Source organism: Cervus elaphus, chromosome 9 (assembly GCF_910594005.1).
Source record: "Cervus elaphus chromosome 9, mCerEla1.1, whole genome shotgun sequence".
Classification (NCBI taxonomy): Eukaryota; Metazoa; Chordata; class Mammalia; order Artiodactyla; family Cervidae; genus Cervus; species Cervus elaphus.
The window spans coordinates 59030556-59052061 of record NC_057823.1 but is presented as its reverse complement, the minus strand read 5'-3'; the positions used below and the strand labels follow the sequence as shown (position 1 = coordinate 59052061).

The following is a 21506-nucleotide window of genomic DNA, read 5'->3' as shown; positions in this document are numbered from 1 at the left end:
CCCCCAAGGGAGGCCTTCCATCCCCACTCGGCTCTCATCAGTTCTCCGTCCCCTCACCAAGCTCAGGTTTTTCTTCATGTCTGATGTGGAGGAAGACATTATTTTGCATTTTGAGTGAATGACAAAATCACTGCCCCACCCCCAGCCACGATGCCCAGAAACCCATGGAATCACACTCTTCACCTTGTACTTTGCTCCCTCCCGTCTGAGCTCTGCACATGCGGCTCCCTCCAACCGCTCCCTCTCCTCCCCGGCCCCCACTTTCACCTGGTGGATTCCCACAAACCCGTCACCTCCTGCTCGCTCAGTAGTCCTCTCCTTTCTGAGGTCTCTCTTGAGCTCCCCAAGCAGATACAGCCCATTTAGCTCACACTGCCCTGGGCAGTGCCTGCTGACTTCCATTACAGCCCAGACCCCCTACACTGAAACCTCCACAAACTCACTTGTCTCTCCCACACACCCGAGCGTGCCCCCTCCAGGCCCCAAGGACAGAGCAGCCAAGGACTTAGACTCCAGAGTCAAGGAGTGCCAGGCCTGAGTCTGAGCTGTGTGACTTTATACAAATTACTTAACCTCTCTGGTCATTTCCTCATCTGTGCAGCAGAGATCATATTCACCAAGCTAAATCATGGGCTACCGATGAGGATTCACTGATGAACTGCTTAAGACTTGCTTAACTTTATAAGCAGTAAGCTGGGTCAGAGGATGGTGAGTGGAGGGTGTGCCTTGTGAGGTGGGGTAGGGGCACAGGAGACCTCTCTCAAGGGGTGATCATTGAACAGAGCCCTGAATGATGTGGGGAAAGGAGCCCCAGGGCATTCTGGGGTTCTCCACAGCCCACTAATATCCCAGCTGAGATAGATGTCTATAAGCCTCGTGGCAGGTTAGACTCTGAGGCTGCTCTCTTGGTCTGTGAAACTTTATTAGGTGGATACTCTTAACACAGCACCGGTTGTCTTGACAACCAGGCTGGGTTGCTTATGCTTTGCGGTCATGCTCAGGGCAATGAGCTGAGACTGAATCAGGGTCAGGGAGGAGTATGGAGTGCCTAGGGAGGGGCAAGGATTCCAGCAGCAGAGTTCAGGGCCACCTGCAGCCTCCAAGGGCCAAGGCTGGCCCCGTTCTCATTTGCAAGCCTAGTGAAGCACCAGCCTTGTCTCGGGGAGTGGGGGATGGGAGGTCATCTCACCCCACAGCCACTGCCAAGATAGTGCAGAAAAGAGGGTGTGAGCCACCAGTTCAAGGTCCTGGCTTGATCCTGGAGTTTGTCTGGTCCTGTGGAGGACAGCTCAGGCACCTGGTTTGGGGACAGAGGAGGCGATAGGATGAGTGGCAGAAAGCCAGCTTGTGCTGGCAACCCCTCCCGGGTGACCACGGCCATGGCACGTCACCTCTGGGGTTCCTGACTTCTTCATCTGCAGAATTCAGAACTGTCTGTGGTAGTTGGTCTCAAACTTTCCTTATCCATAGTTACTTAAGCAAGGTGTGAGAATCCAAGCATATTACCAAGAATGATGAAGGTCGTAAGGCCCAGACACCATGCCCTCCCACTGTGCCCCTCCCCAACACACACATATACTTGTGACATCCTTGAAGGAGACTCCAGGGGTCCTTCCAAGGTTCAGGTTTCATGAGTCAATGTCACATCCATATGGCACAGAGTCCTTCCCAAGTGTTAGGCTGAACCACATGAAATTACCTAGATGTGACAATTTTTGACTTGCAGAAGTGGCATTTTCGTATTTCATCCTAGGCGTCTCTTTTGCAGCAGTGATTCTGTGAGCTCACTCAGGAACCACATTGTCCCAGTTCAGCCCTGCTCCTTCCTCTGTGTGATGTCAGACAGGTTATTTCACCTCCCCGGTAAAATGGCAAACAAGGAATCTTCCTCGTGAGGTCGGCTACCGAGAGGGCTGAAGGGCAGAGGTGCTCTAACTCAGTGACTGCTACTACAGGAAGCCCTCCCTGATCTTACAGGGAAGACCCAAATAATTGCCTATGGGCTGAACTCGGGGACCTGTATCCCACTCTTCTCCCTGCCTGGCCCCAGAAAGAGCATATATCCAGAGCAGACAGGAAACACAGTCCCAGCAAGGTTTCCTAACTGGTCATCCTGTCCAGTTGGTAAGCTTGAACCACCTTCCCTCCTTCTTCCTCCTTTTGACAGGGTGTCCCTGGGCAGTGGACAGCCTTGACCTGGGCATAGGGAGGGTGTGGGAATATCACGAGTGATATTTGTCGCCTGGCTTATCTGGGCAGAGCATTAGCACTCCCTCCCCAGATACCTTCCCAGAGCTTCCCCATTAAGTGCTACATCATGGAGTATGTCAGCCTGAATTAGCAGGCAGGCCTGTCACATGAAGCTGAAGCTCTGAGCTGGCAGCTCCCACTTGTAATGCCTCTTGATCCCAGCTGTCGTGTTCCCTCCCCCCATCACCACAGCCACAGGAAGGCTGTGCAGACAGTGAGGGTAATGAAGGAGGCCCAGAGAAGAGTTTAGGCAAAGCCCCAGGAAGTCCTCACAGATTCCATTGCTTCTCTAGCCCTGGGGAACCTGCTTTCAGGGCCACTACCTTGGGGAGGCGGGTGGGAGTAGGGGAGTGCAGAGCTCAAAAGCTCCAGGTAGGGAATTTCTTTGTGACAAAGCTCAAAGCAGGGCATGAATCTCTGAAAGCACATGGAAGACACCCTATTCAAATGCCATGAACACCTCCAACTCCAAATTGAGACTTCTAGAGGCAGCTTAACCGCAAAATTCTACGACTACCACTACCATTATTACTACCCATAAATCTGTCAATTCCATAAATTTTATGGGCCCTGTACTCATGTCCCTTACAGAGCATTTATCACTTCCTACTATGTTATAGTATCTGAGTGAGGTGTGATACAGTGGGAAAAGCCCTAGCTTTGCAGTCAGATAGACTCTGCAATCAAATTCTGACTATGCCTCCTACAACCAGGCAACTCTGGGCCAGTGACTTAGCTTCTCTGAGCCTGAGTTTTCTCTTTATCATAGTACTTCATGCTACTGGTATCTATTTCACAGAGTTGTCAAAGAATTTCCTGAGGTGGTGTATGAAGGATAATTGACACAGCATCAGTGCCCAATAAATATTTGTGGGAGAGTTTCTAAGGCACTTTTCTTACCCATTACAAAGCCTTAACTCAAACATACCTTTAATTGGTGTTCAATAGTATCAATATATCACCTTCCTTTTTGAAATTCTACTTCATTCATCCTCTATAATTTGTTCTCCCCACTACATCAGGAATGATCTCACAGAAACTTTGATCCTCATCATATCAAAATCATTGAAAAATCTTTTGATTTCTTCCCATATCTCTTGGGCTGGTGGGCTACAGTCCATGCGGTCACAGAGTCGGACACGACTGACTAACACTTTCACTTTTCACTTTCATTTCTCTTAGGGTGGTGGCAAAAATCTCTTTTGGGGCCTGCCTCTTACCTACCCTGTCACTCCATCTCCCACCGTGGTTCTCATCACTCTCTGTCTCAACTACACTGACCCATTGATCTTTCATTCTTGTGTCACCCTCACCATAGGACATTTGCACGTGCTCTTTCCACTGACTGGAGCATTCTTCCTTCCCCTCCTGAACTAGTAGATCCCTTCTCATCCTTTAAGTCATCCTCTCCAGACCTCTCTGACCAGGTTAAATCCTTCTTTGTGCTATTTCCTCTCCTTTGGGGTGCTTGCTACATTTTATTATGAGATGATTTCATACCTGCCCCCACCATCTGGACCAGCCAGATGAAGGCAAGTGTCTGGTTTGGCTCCTCAGTTGAATGTCCCCCCCACCCCCACCACCAGGACCTTGTACAGAGCTCAAGAAAATGTTGTTGAAAGGGTGAATAGGAGGTTGAACTGAAGGGCAAATCATCTCAACAGATCCCAACCACCCTTCATGATAAGTAGGGCACAGTGGATATTTCAGAGAGTAAAACTAGAGCCCAGAAGGGGCAAGATAATTGCCCAAGGTCACACAGCCTGTCAGTGAGGGGTGAATCTGTGGTCAGAACCAGCTCTCTTAGTTTTTGCCTTCCCTGGGCCTCTGCTATAGAACCACCATCCACAACAAGGTAGAGGGCTTGTGAAGACTTTCCCTTCCATCCCACTCCTGGCTTTTAGAGGATCCCTGGTTCTTCCTACATCCACATCTCAAGCTTCTCTGATTTCCAGGATATCCAGTGCCACATTTTCATAGGATTCTGTGTTTCTTCTGAATTCTTCATTCAACATTTTTTTTTAAGATTTTTGTGATATGGACCATTTTTAAAGTCTTTTTTGAATTTGTTACAATATTGCCTCTGTTTTACGTTTCATTTTTTTTGGTCACACAAGGCATGTGAAATCTTAGCCCCCCCAACCAGGGATGGAACCTGTACCCCCTGCATTAGAAGGCAAAGTCTTAATCACTGGACCACCAGGAAAGTCCCTTGTGTGCAAAACTATTTAACTGTCTGATTCTTTGACCCATAAGAAGATAACAATTGTTCACATATTCTCACTTATTCATTCTACAAATACTAAGTATCCTTTATGTATCAGTAAGATGACCATATAATTTATTGTCCAAATGGGGACAGTTTTGACATGACAGTGTACACTGCCTTGTTGATATCCAGGTTAAACCAAGATCTTCCCAGATAAAACAATGGGTTCCCTATATTGTAATGACTGATTTTGGGCTACTAGAATTGGGTGATTATATGCTTTCCCAAAATTCTTTTAAAAAGATGGAAGATAGAACCAGGATGGGGCCTAGGCTCCCAAAGCCATGAAAACTAAATTTTAATCTCAGTTGAACTAGACATTTCTAAAAATTTCTACAACTTCCTTCTAAAAATAGATTTCATGTTTTAAAAAACAAACAATCTGGAACAACATCTCTGGCAGCTAATCACCCCACAGTGGATTCAAAGTTCCCCTGAGAGGAGGCCACTTGAAAAAAATCTTAGAGTCTACAAAGGATGAAATTGCCCATGAGGGCTAAGGGATGGTGACATTTTTTAAAAAGAGTGAAACTAAAAGGCACCAAAGGGAATAGGAACCGCATGTAATTTATCAGTCTCTTTCTCTAGCTTAGATCTCCTTTGATGTGATGTGGTCATGATTTTGTGTGTAATAATGAAGGACATAAACACACACAGTCTTTCCTAATGAAGAGCTTTGGTTCTGAAGCAATTTGTTTCTCTTGCATCCCAGGTGCCTGTCCTGAGACCCATGGACCTGATGGTGGAGGCCACCCCGCGAAGAGTATTTGCCAACGCGCACACATATCACATCAACTCTATATCAGTCAACAGCGACTATGAAACCTACATGTCAGCTGATGACCTGAGAATTAACCTATGGAACTTTGAAATAACCAATCAAAGTTTTAGTATCCTTTCTTTGGGGCCAATAACCAGTTGGCTTGAATCAAGACTATTCAGGTATGAGCAAGCTTGGGAGGAAATGGAAGAGAAAGGGGCAATCACTATCGAAGACTTAGCACTTGTGGAGATCTGTTCCCTTTTAAATTATATTGGCATCTGTGATACACTTTTGTCCAAAGTTAGGGAGGTATTGAATTGCAAGTAGTGAACCAGGACTACCTTTGGGTTAGAACACTGAATCACTTCCTTTATGCAGAAGCATTTGTGTGTCATGAATTAGAACTTTATCAGCTATAAGACTAGACCCTAGAGTTTAGGGTAAGGTTCCTTCCTCTTGTTGATGAATTCACGAATGGCCTATATCTACATTATGGACCACAGTTACATAGGAAATGGTTTTCATTGTATCATAATAATGAAAGTAATAGTGGATTTGTTGAATTCCAGGCACTGCACTGGGAACTTAACATATAGAATCTCATTTTGAAAAGTGCACATATCATAATTGTCCAGCTTGATGAATTTTCACAGGCAGAGGACTCCTGTATAAGTAACATCTAAATCAGAAAATCAAACTTTATTAGCAATGCTCGTGTCCCCATCATACTTCTTCAGTCTCTTCCTGCCAAGAGTATATTGGATATAACAACCCCATATTGAAATTATTATTATCTTCTGTTAACTCAAATTTAGAGAAATCAAGACAACTACTAAGTGAGTATATGACCCAGCATTCTCGTCCTACTATGTTGACCCTATATTTCATGTTAAAATCAGTCATTTATTCAGCACCTATCATGTGGTTCATTCCACCACAGACCTGACTCTTCTCTTGAATTCCCAATCTTAATGATTTCACCACCCAGGCAGCTGAGTAACTAACATAAGAGTCAATATTGATCCTTTCTCCCAGTTACCAGCCTCTCTACCCACCAACCCAATTTGTCCGTGAGCCCTGCCTTTGCTTCCTCTAAAATGTATCTCAAATCAACTCATCTCTTTCCATCTCCACTCCTGCCAACCCACACTAGTATTGGCCATGGTGCTTTCACCTTTGTGACTGCAATATTCTACTCTCTGGTTTCTGTTCTTTCTCTCTGTCCTACACAATACGTGTCCCGCATAATAGAGTGGGCCTTTCAACGTGTAATTCATATATCATTCCTCCCAGGACTAAAACACACTGGCAGTTTCCGTTTGAACTTAGAATAAGGTCCAAGTTCTTAATCTTGGACTGTAAGATTTCACATGATCATGTCCCTGCCTCCCTCTTTGCTGCCTTGTCATACCACTCTCCCCGAGGTCACTCTTCTTTACCACCTAACCTCTTTTCTGTTCCTCGGTAATGCTTGATCTTCCTTCCATTCTCTGCGTTTGTTGTTCCCTCTTCTTGGAATACTTTGCCCCCAGAGTCCAAAGGGCTGACTTTTTACATGTCATCATATAGATTTCAATCTCCTGTCACCTCTTCAGAGGCACTTCCTCCCACTAACTCCCAAGGAACCCCCAATAACCTTCTATCCCCATTAACTTCATAATATGTGTCACTCTCTGTAACTGTTTTTTTTAATTTGTATATTTTGGGCTTCCCTGTCTTTGAATGTGTATTCTATGAGAGAAGGAACTTTGTATGATCCATTCCTGTATCCCAGTACTTAGGATATTCTGACATACAGAAAGTACCATTTTGATTGGACATGTCAAGTTTGAAATACTAGTAGGTCACTAAAGTGGAGATAATCCATGAGATAATTGATAATGAAATAGAATCTGGCGATTTCACCATAAGGATATATTAGTTATAGTAAAGCTCTGAATGTTCTGATATGAAATACAGTCCATAATGGCTCAAACATATAAAAGATTATTTCTCCTGTAAAGTCCGATATTGCTGATCTCCATCAGCAGGCAGCCTCCTCTAACCAGTGATTCAGAGATTCGGGTTCTTTCCATCTTGTGGTTTCCCAGTGTTAACGATGCCTTATCGGCATCTGTACAGCAAAAGAGGAAGATGGTGTAGGACCACGCAAGGGAGACGCCAGTGAGCCAGGTTCTAAATTAGCATGCGTGCCATTAGCTCACTCAACTCCATGACCACCTCTCACTGGGAGGCAGGCTGGGAAATGTGGTACAGCTGTTGCACATGAATAAAAAGACCCGGTTTAGGTGCACAGTCCCCTGGTCTCCGCCTCAGAAGAGTCTCCCAAGGCTTTTCAGGGAAGGCAGCTAGAAGCCAGTGGTGGGGATTATGGAGACTGAGAACTGACCATGAAGACCATGACTGACATCTTTTGTTGATCACAGAGCAGATGGGACATATTGTGTGAGCCTAGGAGAATCTGCCCCCAGATTTTGCCTGGAAGTGCAGCTGCTAACAGAACGAGTGTGGGTGGTGGTTCCCTGTCTGCCTTGACATCTATTCCAAGAGCCAGAAATCTGTTCAGGCTCAGCTGCTGTCACTCTGAGCTTCTGCTGTCCCCAGTCTAGGTGACATGTTTTCCGAATTTTGCCTCTAGGGCTTCAAGAGGGAGCGAAGTTTCTTTAGGCACTTTAGGAGACAGATGCCTTGGGGAGAACGCAAAGGGGAAGTATTAATAGCACAGTTGAGGTTATATTCTGCAGATGTGTGACAGCCTGCCAGATGCTGGCATACAAATGAGCCCATGCCATTCACCCTTAAAGCAGCCATATGTAAAATAATCATTGTCATCATGAGAATGATAATAACTGATATCTATATAGTTATTTTCAACCAAACCGCCCTGAGCACTGAGCAGACTCTACAAACTGGGACCCTTTAGCTTGCTGTCTCTGAAGTGCAGCCGCCTCTGGGGTAGGAAGCAGCCATCTTTCAAAGCCTTGGAAAAGCACCAACCACCAGACAGGTCTTCTTAAATCAGATGTTGTTTAGTGCCATTTCCATGGTGCTTCTTATCCACTGAAAGAGGCAGAAGAAACATGGTTCTGGATAGAAAAGTGTGGGATTCCCAAAGTATGGTATGAGTAACCCTGACATGGGAGGCAAACTGCTTCTAAATACTATGTGGATGTTTTTTGTTTTCATAATTACGTATTTATGACAATGAATATTATAAAATACAACTATCATATCCTATGATATCACAGATACTGAAAAATACATTTAAATTATGTAGTGTGTGTATGTAAAGAAAAGTATTAGTAGCCATTAAAGCAAGTAGTGTTACAATATGGTTTTTTAAAGTCATGGCTTCCAGTGACTAGCATTTGGCGTGACATTGGCATTGTGCTTGAGAACACAGTCTTTGGAGTCCAACAAGCCTGAAGTTCTCACCCAGCTCTACTACTTGCTGGCTGTGTAAGCTTTAACATGGCTCTTAACTTAGCCAAGTCTCTACATCACGATCTGTAGAGAAGAGCTCTGTCAAAGAAGATTGTTTGAATTTTGTAAAAGGTGTTTATAAACATGCACACATACATATGTGTATATATGTGTACATGTACGCTTAGGGCAGTACCTTGCTAAGTAAATGATCAGTGAGCAGGGACCACCACAATCATAGTTATCTTATTAATTATTTAGTTATATTTATTTTTTTACTGCATGGGTCTTTGTTGCTGCACTCAGGCTTTCTCTAGTTATGGCAAGTGGAGATTCTTCAGTTGTGCCACATGGGCTTTTCATTGTGGTGGCTTCTCCTGTTGCAGAGCATGGTCTGCAGTAGTTGTGGCTCATGGACTTTTGAGCACTGACTCAGTAGTTATGGAGCACGAGCTTAGTTGCCCTATGGCATGTGGAATCTTCCCAGACCAAGGATTGAACCTGTGTCCCCTGTTTTGGCAGGTAGAGTTCTTAATCACAGGACCACCAGGGAAGTCTATAGTCATAATTATTGCTGAAGATAAAAGGAAACTAGAAACGTTGAGTGTTAGAAGGGTAGATTCTATTCTGTTGAATTTATTTTCTGAGTCTTCTCAGTTCTAGACACCCCCTTCAGTTCTGTTGTTTGGTGTTGTTTGCAAGATGTTGCTCATTATACCCTAGTTACCAGATATCTACAAGGTCTCTGAGGTCCAGGCCTTGTGTTTAGCACCATATCAGAGGGAGACATTCCTAGCCTTATGGCGCCTGGTCTTGTATCCTCTTCCTTTCATCCATAGTCAGCCTGTCCCTGTTTTGTGTAACAGGTTCTAGCATAACATGGTCAGACTCTGGCCTTAATGGGTTAACTACATCAGGACAATAACAACTCATTTCTAGATTAGTGGTTTTCTAGGGCAAAAGGCAGCCCTGACTTTTCAATAAAGTAAGGATGTTTCTTAATTATGAAAAGTATTATATACCTAGGATCCTTTGAACTCTGTTCTCAGTTCTAAGAAGGAGTTGACTCTGGGCTCCTACCTAGTCCATTTTGGAACCTATTAAATAAATCCACATCAAGTAAAAGTAATGATACAGCCCTCCACAACTATATACTGAGACCTAGTTTGTGCTAGGCACTGCATTAAGCCACAGGGATACAAGAATAAAAAGAAACAAATTTTCTGCCTTTAGAATGACATTAATCAAATAATCACACCAATGAATATATAATTACAAACTGAAGTAAATCCTGCAAAGAAAGGAAATATGGTTTGGTGAATGCATTTTTAAAAACCTGATGTAGACTAGGGAATAAAACAAGGCTTTGCTGAGGAACTGATTGTTGAGTTGAGAATTGTAAGAAGATGAGCATGAGCTAACTTGGTAAAGATCAATCTATCATGTACAAAGGTCCTGTGGTGGTAGGGAGCATGATGTGTTGGTGGAACTCAAGGAGGTCCAGAGAGTGAAGTAAATTTGTAAGCAAGGCTGGAAACGTGAGCAAAGGACATACCTTGTATAAACCCCAGTCTCTAAGCATGAGACAGAGGATTTCTCTGGAAGAAACCAACTGGATTCCAGGGTGCTTCATCTCTGAATTGGTCTTTATCACCCCTCTGCATCAGCCTCACTTGTCAGCTGAGCAGAGGTCCTTTTGGATTTTGATTCCCTTGATCATAACCACAACTTTTGGCTTCTAGTTTCTGTCACTCCCTAGTACCATGGACAGCAGCCTTCCTTTTAACCCAATAGAATTTCTCTGGGCAGGCTTTGAGGGAAGCTATGGGGCTTCCCAAATTCCTCTCCCTTGCTGTTGTTGCGGCTTTATCCCATGGCTTAATGCAGTGCCTAGCACCAACTAGGTGCTCAGTATACAGTTGCGAAGGACTGTATCTTTACTTTTACTTGATATGGATTTAATTTAACAAGTTGCATTATGGACTGGGTAGGAGCCCAGGGTCAGCTCCTTCTTAGTCCTGTCCACAACTGCACATATCAATTTTAGTCTGACATTTAGTGTAAAAGCAGAGCATCCCTTCCGATAACGCATCCAGCACATTGGCATGTGTGTGCCACAGCAACCCCTTCCTTGCCATATTAAATGCCACCTTGGTGGATTTTCCCAGGCCTGGTGCCTTGCTCATGTGGTTGCTGACCCTCTGCATCTGAAAGCAGATCTAGGGCTTCGGGGTCTGGGTATTTCTCTGCCCTTTGAGCCTCATGTTATCAGGAGAAAGGATGAGAAAGCAACTCTGCAGACTTCTTCTGGGGCTCCTTGAACTTCCTTGGAGTTGTATCACTTAGTAGTTGGGAAGGCAGACTCTGGAGTCAGATTCCCTGGATTCGAATCCAGCTTCCTCTCCTAAAAGCTGTAACCTTGACAAGTGTTTTAACATTTCTCTGGCCTTCAGTTTCCTCATCAGTTAATGGGAATAATAGAAGGTTATTGTGAGGTTTAAATGAGGTAGTCATTCAAGTACTTAGCTGAGTGCCTGGCACAAAGTGAAGACTATAAACAGTGGCTTTTATTATTGGGGGCATATTTCAAGTCCCCTATTCTTCTTACCCTGGGTCCCATTCTTGTTGCTTTGATCCCATTCTCTGCTAAGAAAAGCACAGGTTAAGTGATCCACACCCAGGTGGTACAGAGGTAAAGACTCTGCCTGCCAGTGCTGGAGACATAAGAAATTGAGTTTGATTCCTGGGCTGGGAAGATCCCCTGGAGGAGGAAATGGAAACCCACTCCAGTACTCTTGTCTGAGAATCCCATGGACAGAGGAGCCCTGGTATCTTGGCCTATTGACCTACTGTGAGTTTTCTACATCTTAAAAAAAAAACAAATAAATAAATAAATAAATAAAACCTTGCCTAAAGAAGGCTGATAAGTCACAAGAATAAATTAAAGTAAAACCCCCAAACATTTAAAGATTTTTATTTTATTGGAATATAGTTGATTTACAATGTTGCATTAGTTTCTACTATAGAGCAAAGTGAATCAATTATATGTATAAATATATCTACTCTTTTTAGATTCCATTCACATATAGGTAATTACAGAGTATTGAGTAGAGTTCCCTGTAGATAGCTAATGAGAACTCATCCACATTTACTGAGCACTTACGGTGTGCACTGGAGATGCCAAGATGAATAAAAAAATCCATCCCTGATGTCATGGTCCTTGTAATCTAGAGGGAGGATGAATTCAACCAGAGAAGTAAAACCAGTAGGAGAGGTTATATGTGGGTGTCTAGAGAGAGAGAGACAGATTGACATAGTACAGTGAATTAGCCTTGCAAACCCAAAGTCTGTAAGGCCAGCAGTCAGGCATAGGAAGACCACAAGAAGCTGGAACACCACAGGCCACGATCACACACGGCCGTCAAGATGGATGACTGAGAGGGAAGGGAGAGGAGTTGTAGTCTCAGCATCTGTTGGGCTCTCTTCCTCAAGGAAGACCTAAACCTTGGTTTAAATGCCTTCCAACAGACTAGTTCAGGCCCACCCAGGATAACCTCCCTTATGATTCAATTAAAGTCAACTGATTGGGCCCTTTAACCAGGTCTGCAGAGTCCATTATAACAGCATGTAGATCACTGTTTGACTGAGCACCGGGGGAACCTGTGCGTGCCTGCAGAGTGGCTGCTTTCTCTCTTTTGCTCCTCAACCCGCCCCAGAGAATGATCCTTGTTACCCCACCACAACCAGAAAAAACATTTTAGAAGTGTTGCACTTCACCAAGTTAACATTTCACAAAGCTTCCACAGTGAGCATGTGGACAGAGGGAGACAGACATGTAACCATACTAGGGAGGATGAGACTGACAGGTTTTTGTTTTTGTTTTTTTGGGGGGGTGGGAGGGGGCCTCTATGAAGTAGCAGGTGGATTATATCATCTCCTATAGTTTTCTTCCTCTCTTTGTTGATAAATTCACAAGTTAAAAGACATTTAAAATGAGGGTTAGATAGTAACTGGCCACAGGATTTGAGATTAAAATCTAGATCTGTTGTTTGTTGTTTAATCGCTAAGTCATGTCCGACTCTTTGTGACTCCATGAGCTGTAGCCCGCCAGGCTCCTCTGTCCATGGGATTTCCCAGGCAAGAACACTGGAGTGGGTTGCCATTTTCTTCTCCAGGGGATCTTCCCGACCCAGGGATTGAACATGCCTCTCCTGCATTGGCAGGTGGATTCTTTACCACTGAGTCACCAGTGAAGCTCCAAATCTAGGCCTGTCTCACTCTTATATTCCAGGAAAATGCCCTCTCTATCACAGTATCTTAAGTGTATTGCTAGAGGTACGGTCAAGGTGCTATGGATACATAGGTAGGAAGGATCATGAAAGAAGGGCTGGAACATTTCATACAGAAAATACCATGTGGATTGGCCTTTGAAGGAAGTATTGAGTGTTTTCTAATGGAGAAATTTCAAGCTGTGTCACATGAATAGGAAAGAGGCTGTGGTTATGGGACTTTCGAGTACCCCCCACCCACAGTTGTAAAGGACGTCTTATCCCATGTCTTTTGCAGCTCAACACGTGTCCAAAAGCACCTCATAGGGCACCATGTGTCTCTTTGTCAGTCCTCTCACAGTGATCCTAGCAGTTGGCAAAGCCCACCATGAATATTTGCTCATTGGCTTTTTTTAAGCTCTTAAGAGAGGAAGATCCCTCGGAGTCCTCTTTGGAGATTTTCAGTGTGGTGCCATCCAGCAGCAAGTCCTTTCTGCTGACAAGATCTGGATGGCTTGTAATCACTGCTTTATATCCAAAGATTAAATTCAGACTTTGGAATAAAGACTCAAATAAACTCATGTCCCCTGAAACAGAATCCAGCTCTAATATGCTCAGTTTTCAAGGTCATGATAAGGCTATTCTCCACTTTCAGTACTGGCAGACTTGAAGTGCTATCTGAAAACCCTCGACTGCTTTTGAACATGGGTGTCTTACCCAGGTAAATCTAGAGTCCAGTCTCTGACTCGACAGGCAGACTGGCCTCCTGCTGGGCTCAGCTATCAGTAGTTGGCTTAGAAAGAAAGGGGAGAGAAAAAAACTCAGTATCCAAAAAAAAAAAAAACTCAGTATCAGCAAAATTAGCAAAGATCAAGACAGAAGCATATGAGAATATCTTCAAAAACTCACAAACCTAATGCATATAAAAGTTATCTTTGGGAAAAAATACATGTTTTATTTGAAAGTTGGGATTATTCAATCCACTGCCAAAACATTAAATAAATAACTTTTTCTCCACTGTCTTATTTGATCATCAAAATTCTCAGACTAACAGAGTTAACAGAATGATACCCATTCAAAGGCAAAGAAATTGAAATCCTGAGAGAAGGAAAATGACTTTCCCATATCTTGGAGCAAAATAGAGTTGGAAACAAAATGAATTCTAATCTTTTGACCCCACTGGTTACAATTGCAGTGTTTATCACAATATTGTCTTCAGCTTTACCCAGAGATGAGGTTCCTGGTTTCTCAACTGTCTCATAGCTGGTTCTAAGCCAAGGAAACTACTTTATTCACTGTTTGTTTTCTTGGTTTAATAATATGGATTCATTGTAGAGATTATAAAATGACCTATAATCTCACCACCTAATTTTGTGTATATACAAGGAATTTACATCACAATTTTAATGCTGGTTAATTCCACAGTAGGGCTCAGAAAAATAAGGAACTTTTTAAATTCTTAATTTATCCAGGAAGTCATCTTCTGTTCAATCTAGAGTCACACACACACACACACGTGTGCACACATACACACTGCCCATTCACACATATGTACTTTCTCCCCTGTTTTGCCTATTTAGCAGTTATTACTACCTAATAAACTATATATTCTATTTATTTATCTTGTTTAGTGACCATGTTCCCTTCTAGAACATAGGATCCATGGTTCAAGGGATTTTTTTGATGTGCTGTGGTCACAGCTATATCTTCTGTGCCTGGAACCTATCCCTGGCAGATTCTTTGTGAATATTTATTAAATACATGAAGGAACAAATGAATGAACCCAAGCTAGCATTTTTAAAGGATAATTTAATACTAACCTTAAAATCAAATCCCTCTGTAAGATATAACTATATATTCTTCCATTCTATTCTCTCTCATTCTTTTTACATGCCTATGATCAGACTGTATATATTTTTATCTAACTTACCTCACCTAAAATTATACATATGTATAATAAGCATTAAAAAATCTTGTCTTTTTCAATCTTAAAATAGTACAACATCATTAAAAGAAAATGTAAAAGTGAAAAAACTGATAATTGAAAAGAAATTCATAGACCCACCCCAGTAGAACTATCAATGACATTTGGTATTTTTGCCTTTTAGGCCATCAGTTTCAGAGTATGAATTTCATTTTATTTTATTTTATTTTATTTTCAGAGTATAAATTTTAAATGACATTATGGTCACACTATAGATAGAATTTTTCTTGCAAGTTGTTTAACAGACTTGGCATTTTATTGCATAAACAATTTAATGATATCAACCAGAATTTACTCAATCATTTCCCTATTTCTGTGTATTAAGGTTGTTGTCAGTCTTTCTCCTTTATAATGTTTCTATAGACATTTTGATAGAAAACTTTTCCAAATTTGGGATCAAGGAAATGACTCTTGAATGGTCCCCATCCATCTCCCCTTGAGCATCCTTCCATAACCCTCTTCATCTCCTTACCCCACCGCTGATGTAATTTATGGCCTTGGCTTTTTATTTGTTTGAAGCTGATCCCTTAAGAGGTGACCTCCTAGTGTCTTCAATTATTATTTTAAATGATGCCTTAGGCCATTGCCTGGCACAGCAGTGCCCTCACCTTCCCACCTCCTGCCTTCCAAGCGTGGAGCTCAGCTGCCAAACTGGCTGTGCCCCCTCCCGTCCCCAGCGCTGCCTCGAGTCCCAGCAGAGAGGCATATTAACCCCTTTTGTTAGCAGAGGTAATTTGCCTGGGCTCAGCATTAATAAGGAATGCCATAAGCGGTTGGGGTCAGGATGAACAGATCTGTCAAGCCCCAGGGTTAATTTAATAGCAATCTGTTGGCTGTCTGCCTTGTATATTAGCCGTGAATCCATTGCTCTGTTTTGCCTTTGCTATTTAGTTCTTTGGGACAACAGGGAAATAATTTGGATAGAGAGCTCTAAAAGATGAGGAAAAGAAAATTGACTGTCAACATGCATCATTCCATTTCCAAGATAATACAGGGAGCCAGGCATTACTCCTTTCCTGTCTCCTTCCCTCCCAACATGAAGGGCACAACCACACATGCTGGAGGTGTGTATCTCCCTTGAGAACTGTATAAGGAAAAAGACTGAGTTTACAGATAATGCATGTAAAATATGCTCTCTTGTCATCCCCACACGCCATTGAATTTTTGGAAACTAGACTCCTCCTAAATGTTTTTAGAACTCAGAAAATCCTCCATCAGTTAACAATTCAAGAAACCCTTTATCATGTTTTTGTCTCAACTTACAGTTCCTTTAAAAAAAAAAAAATCATCACATCAGAGAACACAAAACTCCTAGGTCAGATGCTGGGTCCAAATTCTGGTTCTAAAAAATGTAGCGCCCAGAGTGGTGGGTGAATTGAACAAGCACCAGTTCCAAGCAGAATCCCTCTCAGATAAGCCAGGGGAGTTTCAAGAGAGCCAGAATTACATTGCTGAGAAAGGCTGGCTCTGTGAGGGCCATTGTCAGTGAAGGAGGGTGGCGTGTGGTTAGGAACCAGGCTCTAGAGTCAAACAAACCTGGGTTCAGATCCCAGCTCCACCCACTACCATCATATAACATTAAGTAACTTACCTCAGTCACTATTTCCTCTGCTCAAAAACAGGTCTATTAATAATATTAGCGTCATAAGGATGAAGTGAAAAGCAAATGAGACAGTGTGTGGCACTTGATGAACTTTGGCAACTGCTTTTTATTTTCGTATTATCTTCCTTGTTGTCCTTATCACCACAATTACTAAAAAGAGGATTGGAGTCATGACTTTTCTCCTGAACCCCATAAGTTCAGACCCAAAGAAGCACTCTATTTAGTCACAAGGAAGATGCTTGGGTGTGAGGGATGGTGGGCAGGCTTGGAGGTCCAGGATGGATGGAGGGGAAGGAGAGAGGAAGGGTCCAGAGGCAGCAGCCCTAAGCACACTCAGTTCTCATGGTGTTCTTGAAGGTGGAGGATGCTCCTGGTTTCATATATATGTTTAAGCACTTCATTTTCACACGTTCTAACTTGTGAGCTTTATTTTTAGGTGAGAAAAAAAGTAACCATAGATGTAGCACCTCCCCCTCCCACACAGCCAAGATCCTTTCCAGTTAAGCTTGTTTTTAGAGCTGTACTGGTAGAGGTTGAGAAAGCTGACACCAGATTTTCTTGCCCTATTTTGGGAAAAGAGAAACATGCTCACTGGCACAGTGGAGTATGGAGGCTCTTTCTGGAGGGAAATGAAGTCTGACAACAGCTAAACACTAACCTCTGCTCACCCCACCCTGTATTGTGGCTACAAAGCCCAGGGCATGCATGGGTCAGGGGGCTGGAGAGAACCCCAGAGCTGCAGCTTGGGGCCTTCTTCTGGGGGGAAACAGGCTCCTGTTCCCCAGCATATGATGCTAACTGTGATAATATTTATAACTCTGAGAGCAGTTGAGTTGAAAGGTAGTATTTTATGAGTCCAGGGGACCTACATGCTCTGGAGGCACAAGTTATATCTGCATCTGGGTTGCTGAGGGAAATTGTAGCAAGATGTAATGTTAGTTCAGTCTCAAGCTAATTTTAGAAAGAACCCAACAGGATTTATAAGGGATAATTGAAGGAGAAACAGGCACAACTAGATACACAGCCATTATTGCCTCAAACTATGTGCAGGAGCATGGGTGACGTTTGCTAATAGATGACTACTTTGTTAGTGCTAATGTGACTAAAAATATCAGTGCATTTACTCATTACTCTTTTAAACTCTAAGGAGATTAGGCCACCAACCTCACAAAAAAACATAGACTTTTATCCATCCCAGTCTAATGGCATGGTCTGTCTCAAGTTATTGCTTGTTGATTCAAGGCAGTGTTTTCCGAAATGTGATTCGTAAGTTCCTGGCACACACATAAATGTGTTCATTTTAATTATTAAATGCATTTATTTCAGGTGTGTTATTTAAAATGTAACTAGCTTTTTAAACCGATGATTTCATGAATATTGGATTACTGATTATGAGGCTGAGTAAAGAAAAAAGTAAGTCGATCTAAGTTCACCCATAGAAACAAATGTTAAGTTAAAAAATGCTACCCAGTGATAAACAGGAGGGGCAAAATCACAAATATGGCTCAAAAGTGAGAATCACTTTGGTTCACAGCATCTGCATCAAGAGACCTCTTCCTTTGCTGGTTCTCAGACCGCAAGCCCTCAGGCACCTCCCTACCTGCACCCAGGTCCCCCGCGCTCTCAGTAGGAATGTGAATGGGTCAGCACAAACTCACGCCCACTAAAGGTGTTTGTTTCTGTTAGGGCACCATCATATTGATAGATGAAAGGCCAAATGTTTCATTTCAATACACAAGGGTATGTTCCTTAAAAATAGAGGTATGATAATTCTTCATCAGAAAGGAAAATACTCAGGACAAAAAAAGAAAAACGAAGATAAAACTAGGATTGGGAATACATGTAAATCCATGGCTGATTCAAAGAATAAAAATAAAAAAAATTTAAAAAAAAAAAAAAAAAACTAGGGAGGCCAAAACTATCCTGCTGCGCAATTGGATGGCTTCTTTTTAATACGTGAACTCCCACACAAGCTCTAAAGCAAATCACAGTTTGTGGAGATTTGAGATCCTGTATATCTTCAGTAAGAGAAATTTTGCATAATTACTAAAAAGTGCAAATCTTGCACCTGGGATAAAATCCTACCACTGCCACTCTTTAGCCATGTGACTTGGGGCACGTTACTTACATACTCCAAGACTCTGTTTCCACCCTTTAAAAAACAGGGATAAGTAAAGTGCTAATTAGAGAGCTGTTATAAGGATTAAATGAAAGAAAGCACATGACGTGCTTTGCACAGCGATTGACCTATAGTCAGTGCTCAGTAAGTGGTAGCAGCTGTTATAATTTCATTGACATTATTTTTTTATTGCAGTAAAATTATTTTACAGTTTTATGTTAGTCTCTGCTGTCCAATGAAGTAAATCAGCTATAAGTATACATATATCCCCTCCCTCTTGAGTCTCCTTCCCATCCGCCCCCATCCCACCCATCCAGGTCATCACAGAGCACCAAGCTGAGTTCCCTGTATTATATGGTAACTTCCCACGAGCTCTCTGTTTTACACATGGTGGTGTATATATGTCAGTGTTTCTCTCCCGATATGGCCCGCCCCCGCCCTCCCTGCATCCACAGGTCCATTCTGTACATTTGTGTCTCTATTCCTGCCCTGCTAATAGGCTCATCAGTACTATTTTTCTAGATTCCACATATATACATTAATATATGATATTTCTTTTTCTCTTTGTGACTTAACTCTGTATGACAGCTCTAAGTTCATCCACATCTCTACAAATGATCTAATTGCTTTCCCTTTTATGACTGAATAATATTCCACTGTATCCTACTACTGCTGCTAAGTCACTTTAGTCATGTCCAACTCTGTGCAACCCCATAGATGGCAACCCACCAGGCTCCCCCATCCCTGGGATTCTCCAGACAAGAACACTGGAGTGGGTTGCCATTTCCTTCTCCAATGCAGGAAAGTGAAGTTGCTCAGTTGTATCCAACTCTTTGCTACCCCATGGACTGTAGCCTACCAGGCTCCTCTGTCCATGGGATTTTCCAGGCAAGAGTACTGGAGTGGGGTGCCATTGCCTTCTCCGAATATTCCACTGTATATATGTACCAAATCTTCTTTATCCATTCATCTATCATTTAGGACATTTAGGTTGTTTCCATGTCCTGGCTATTGTAAATAGTGCTACAGTGAATGTTGGGGTATACATGTCCTTTTAAATTATGATTTTCTCAGGGCAGTTCTGATTTGAGTTTTTTAAGGAACCTTCATAGTGGCTGTCTCAATTTACATTCCCACCCAACAGTGCAGGCAGGTTCCCTTCTCTCCACACCCTCTCTAAAGATCTAAGGGGTTTTGTGGGAGAAGATTCACAGTCTGTCCTAGATATAATTTATCAGCCCAGGGGTTTGGTTAAAATTTCAAATATATTGAATTATTTAGTTGTGACGGGACTGGTTTCTTAACCACTGTTATAAAATGAGAAAGGAAAGCCCTTGCAGCCTGGCACAGTTTAGCCTGACTGCATGAGCAGGTGACTTTAATGTGGATGGAGCATCTGCGTGTGATGGGGGATGGAACCCTGATTAGGGCCTGGGGGGACCTGAGGTCTAGTTCTCCCTTTGGCCACTGAACGTCCTGGGCCTCACCTGCGTGAGTCCAGTGATAGCCGCCTGCCTGCTCACAGAGTCCTGATGAGGCTCCTCCGTGTGTGCTCAGCGCTGACCTGTTCCTCTAGATAAAGCGATGATGCTTAGTCCCCGCGGAGGCGCCCGTCCCCGCGGCGCCCTCCTTGACTCGCCCGCGCCAGATATCGTGGACATCAAGCCGGCCAACATGGAGGAGCTCACGGAGGTGATCACGGCGGCCGAGTTCCACCCCCACCACTGCAACACCTTCGTGTACAGCAGCAGCAAGGGGACCATCCGGCTGTGTGACATGCGGGCGTCGGCGCTGTGTGACCGGCACACCAAGTGTGAGTAGCCAGCCGCGCCGGGGCTGAGGGAGGGGGTGCGCCCCCGGCCCCGACGCGCAGAAGGAGAAGGGGGAGGGCCTGGGGGGCTGCTGTCCTTCCCCACCTCAGACACGCCCGGAGTAAGGAAGCTACACACGTGTTGTCCTGACTCGGGAGTCGGCTCCAAGTCTGGTATTTGAGTAGAGAGAAAACCTTTACTGGTGTCGAATCCCACCAGCGCTGGCTTTGGGCCGTGGAATACAGAGGTGAATAAGGCCTGAGTCCTGTCATTGTCACATTGTGAAATGATCTGAATTATGTTTTAAGGTCCCTCTGGCGGCCCTGGGGGAAATGAACCTGAGGACAGGAAGCGGGTTTGGGAGGACCAGTTAGGAGAGGGTTGTGATACCAGGCAGGAGACTTGGGTCGCCGGGACAAGGGCGGGGTGGGGAAGTGGAGAGGAGTGGGCGGGTTCTGGACGGATCCTGGCAGTAGAATCAGCTGGACTTGCTGGACAGTTGGGGAGCCTGCGAATATACAGGAATCGAGAATCGCACCTGGGAATGGTGACTAAGTTCATACTGTAGTGTGTATTTGGAAGTTGTTGAGAGTAGATCTTGAAAGTTCTCATCGTAAAGAAATTGCAATTCTGCATGGTGATTGCTGCTAACTGAACTTAAATATTTGCACTGTATACATATATCAAGTCATTATGTTGTATGAAACTAATATACTATTATATATCAATTATATATCAATTTTTTAAAAAAAGTAGCAACTGAGGGTCAGGGATTATTAGCTTCATGGAGAGGATGAGGCTTTGAGAAGCAGCACCCTAGAAGGCGCAGTCGTTCTAGTGGGCACTCAGGAGGGCTTCAGAGAGGAGGATGGGGTCGAGTCCCCCAGGCTCACAGGCCTAGGGGTCACGCTGGTGTTTTCATGGTGTTGATGGTGCAAAGCGGCTCCAAACTCATGGGGGCTGAGTGCTTGGTGGCCAAAGGCTAGGACCGATTTAAGCGAGTGAAGCAAGAGCCA

General features: G+C 43.5%; 1 protein-coding gene across 7 annotated transcripts in view; it reads left to right on the top strand.

The window, feature by feature from the left end:
- PPP2R2B (protein phosphatase 2 regulatory subunit Bbeta) overlaps window positions 1-21506 on the top strand; it is a 512720-nt gene that overhangs the window by 427636 nt on the left and 63578 nt on the right. For all 7 annotated transcript variants that reach the window (XM_043913169.1, XM_043913170.1, XM_043913168.1 and 4 more), the window contains 2 exons: window positions 5232-5409; window positions 20328-20492. In XM_043913169.1, coding sequence (XP_043769104.1) covers window positions 5232-5409; window positions 20328-20492 — 343 coding nt within the window. The remainder of the gene's footprint in view (window positions 1-5231; window positions 5410-20327; window positions 20493-21506) is intronic.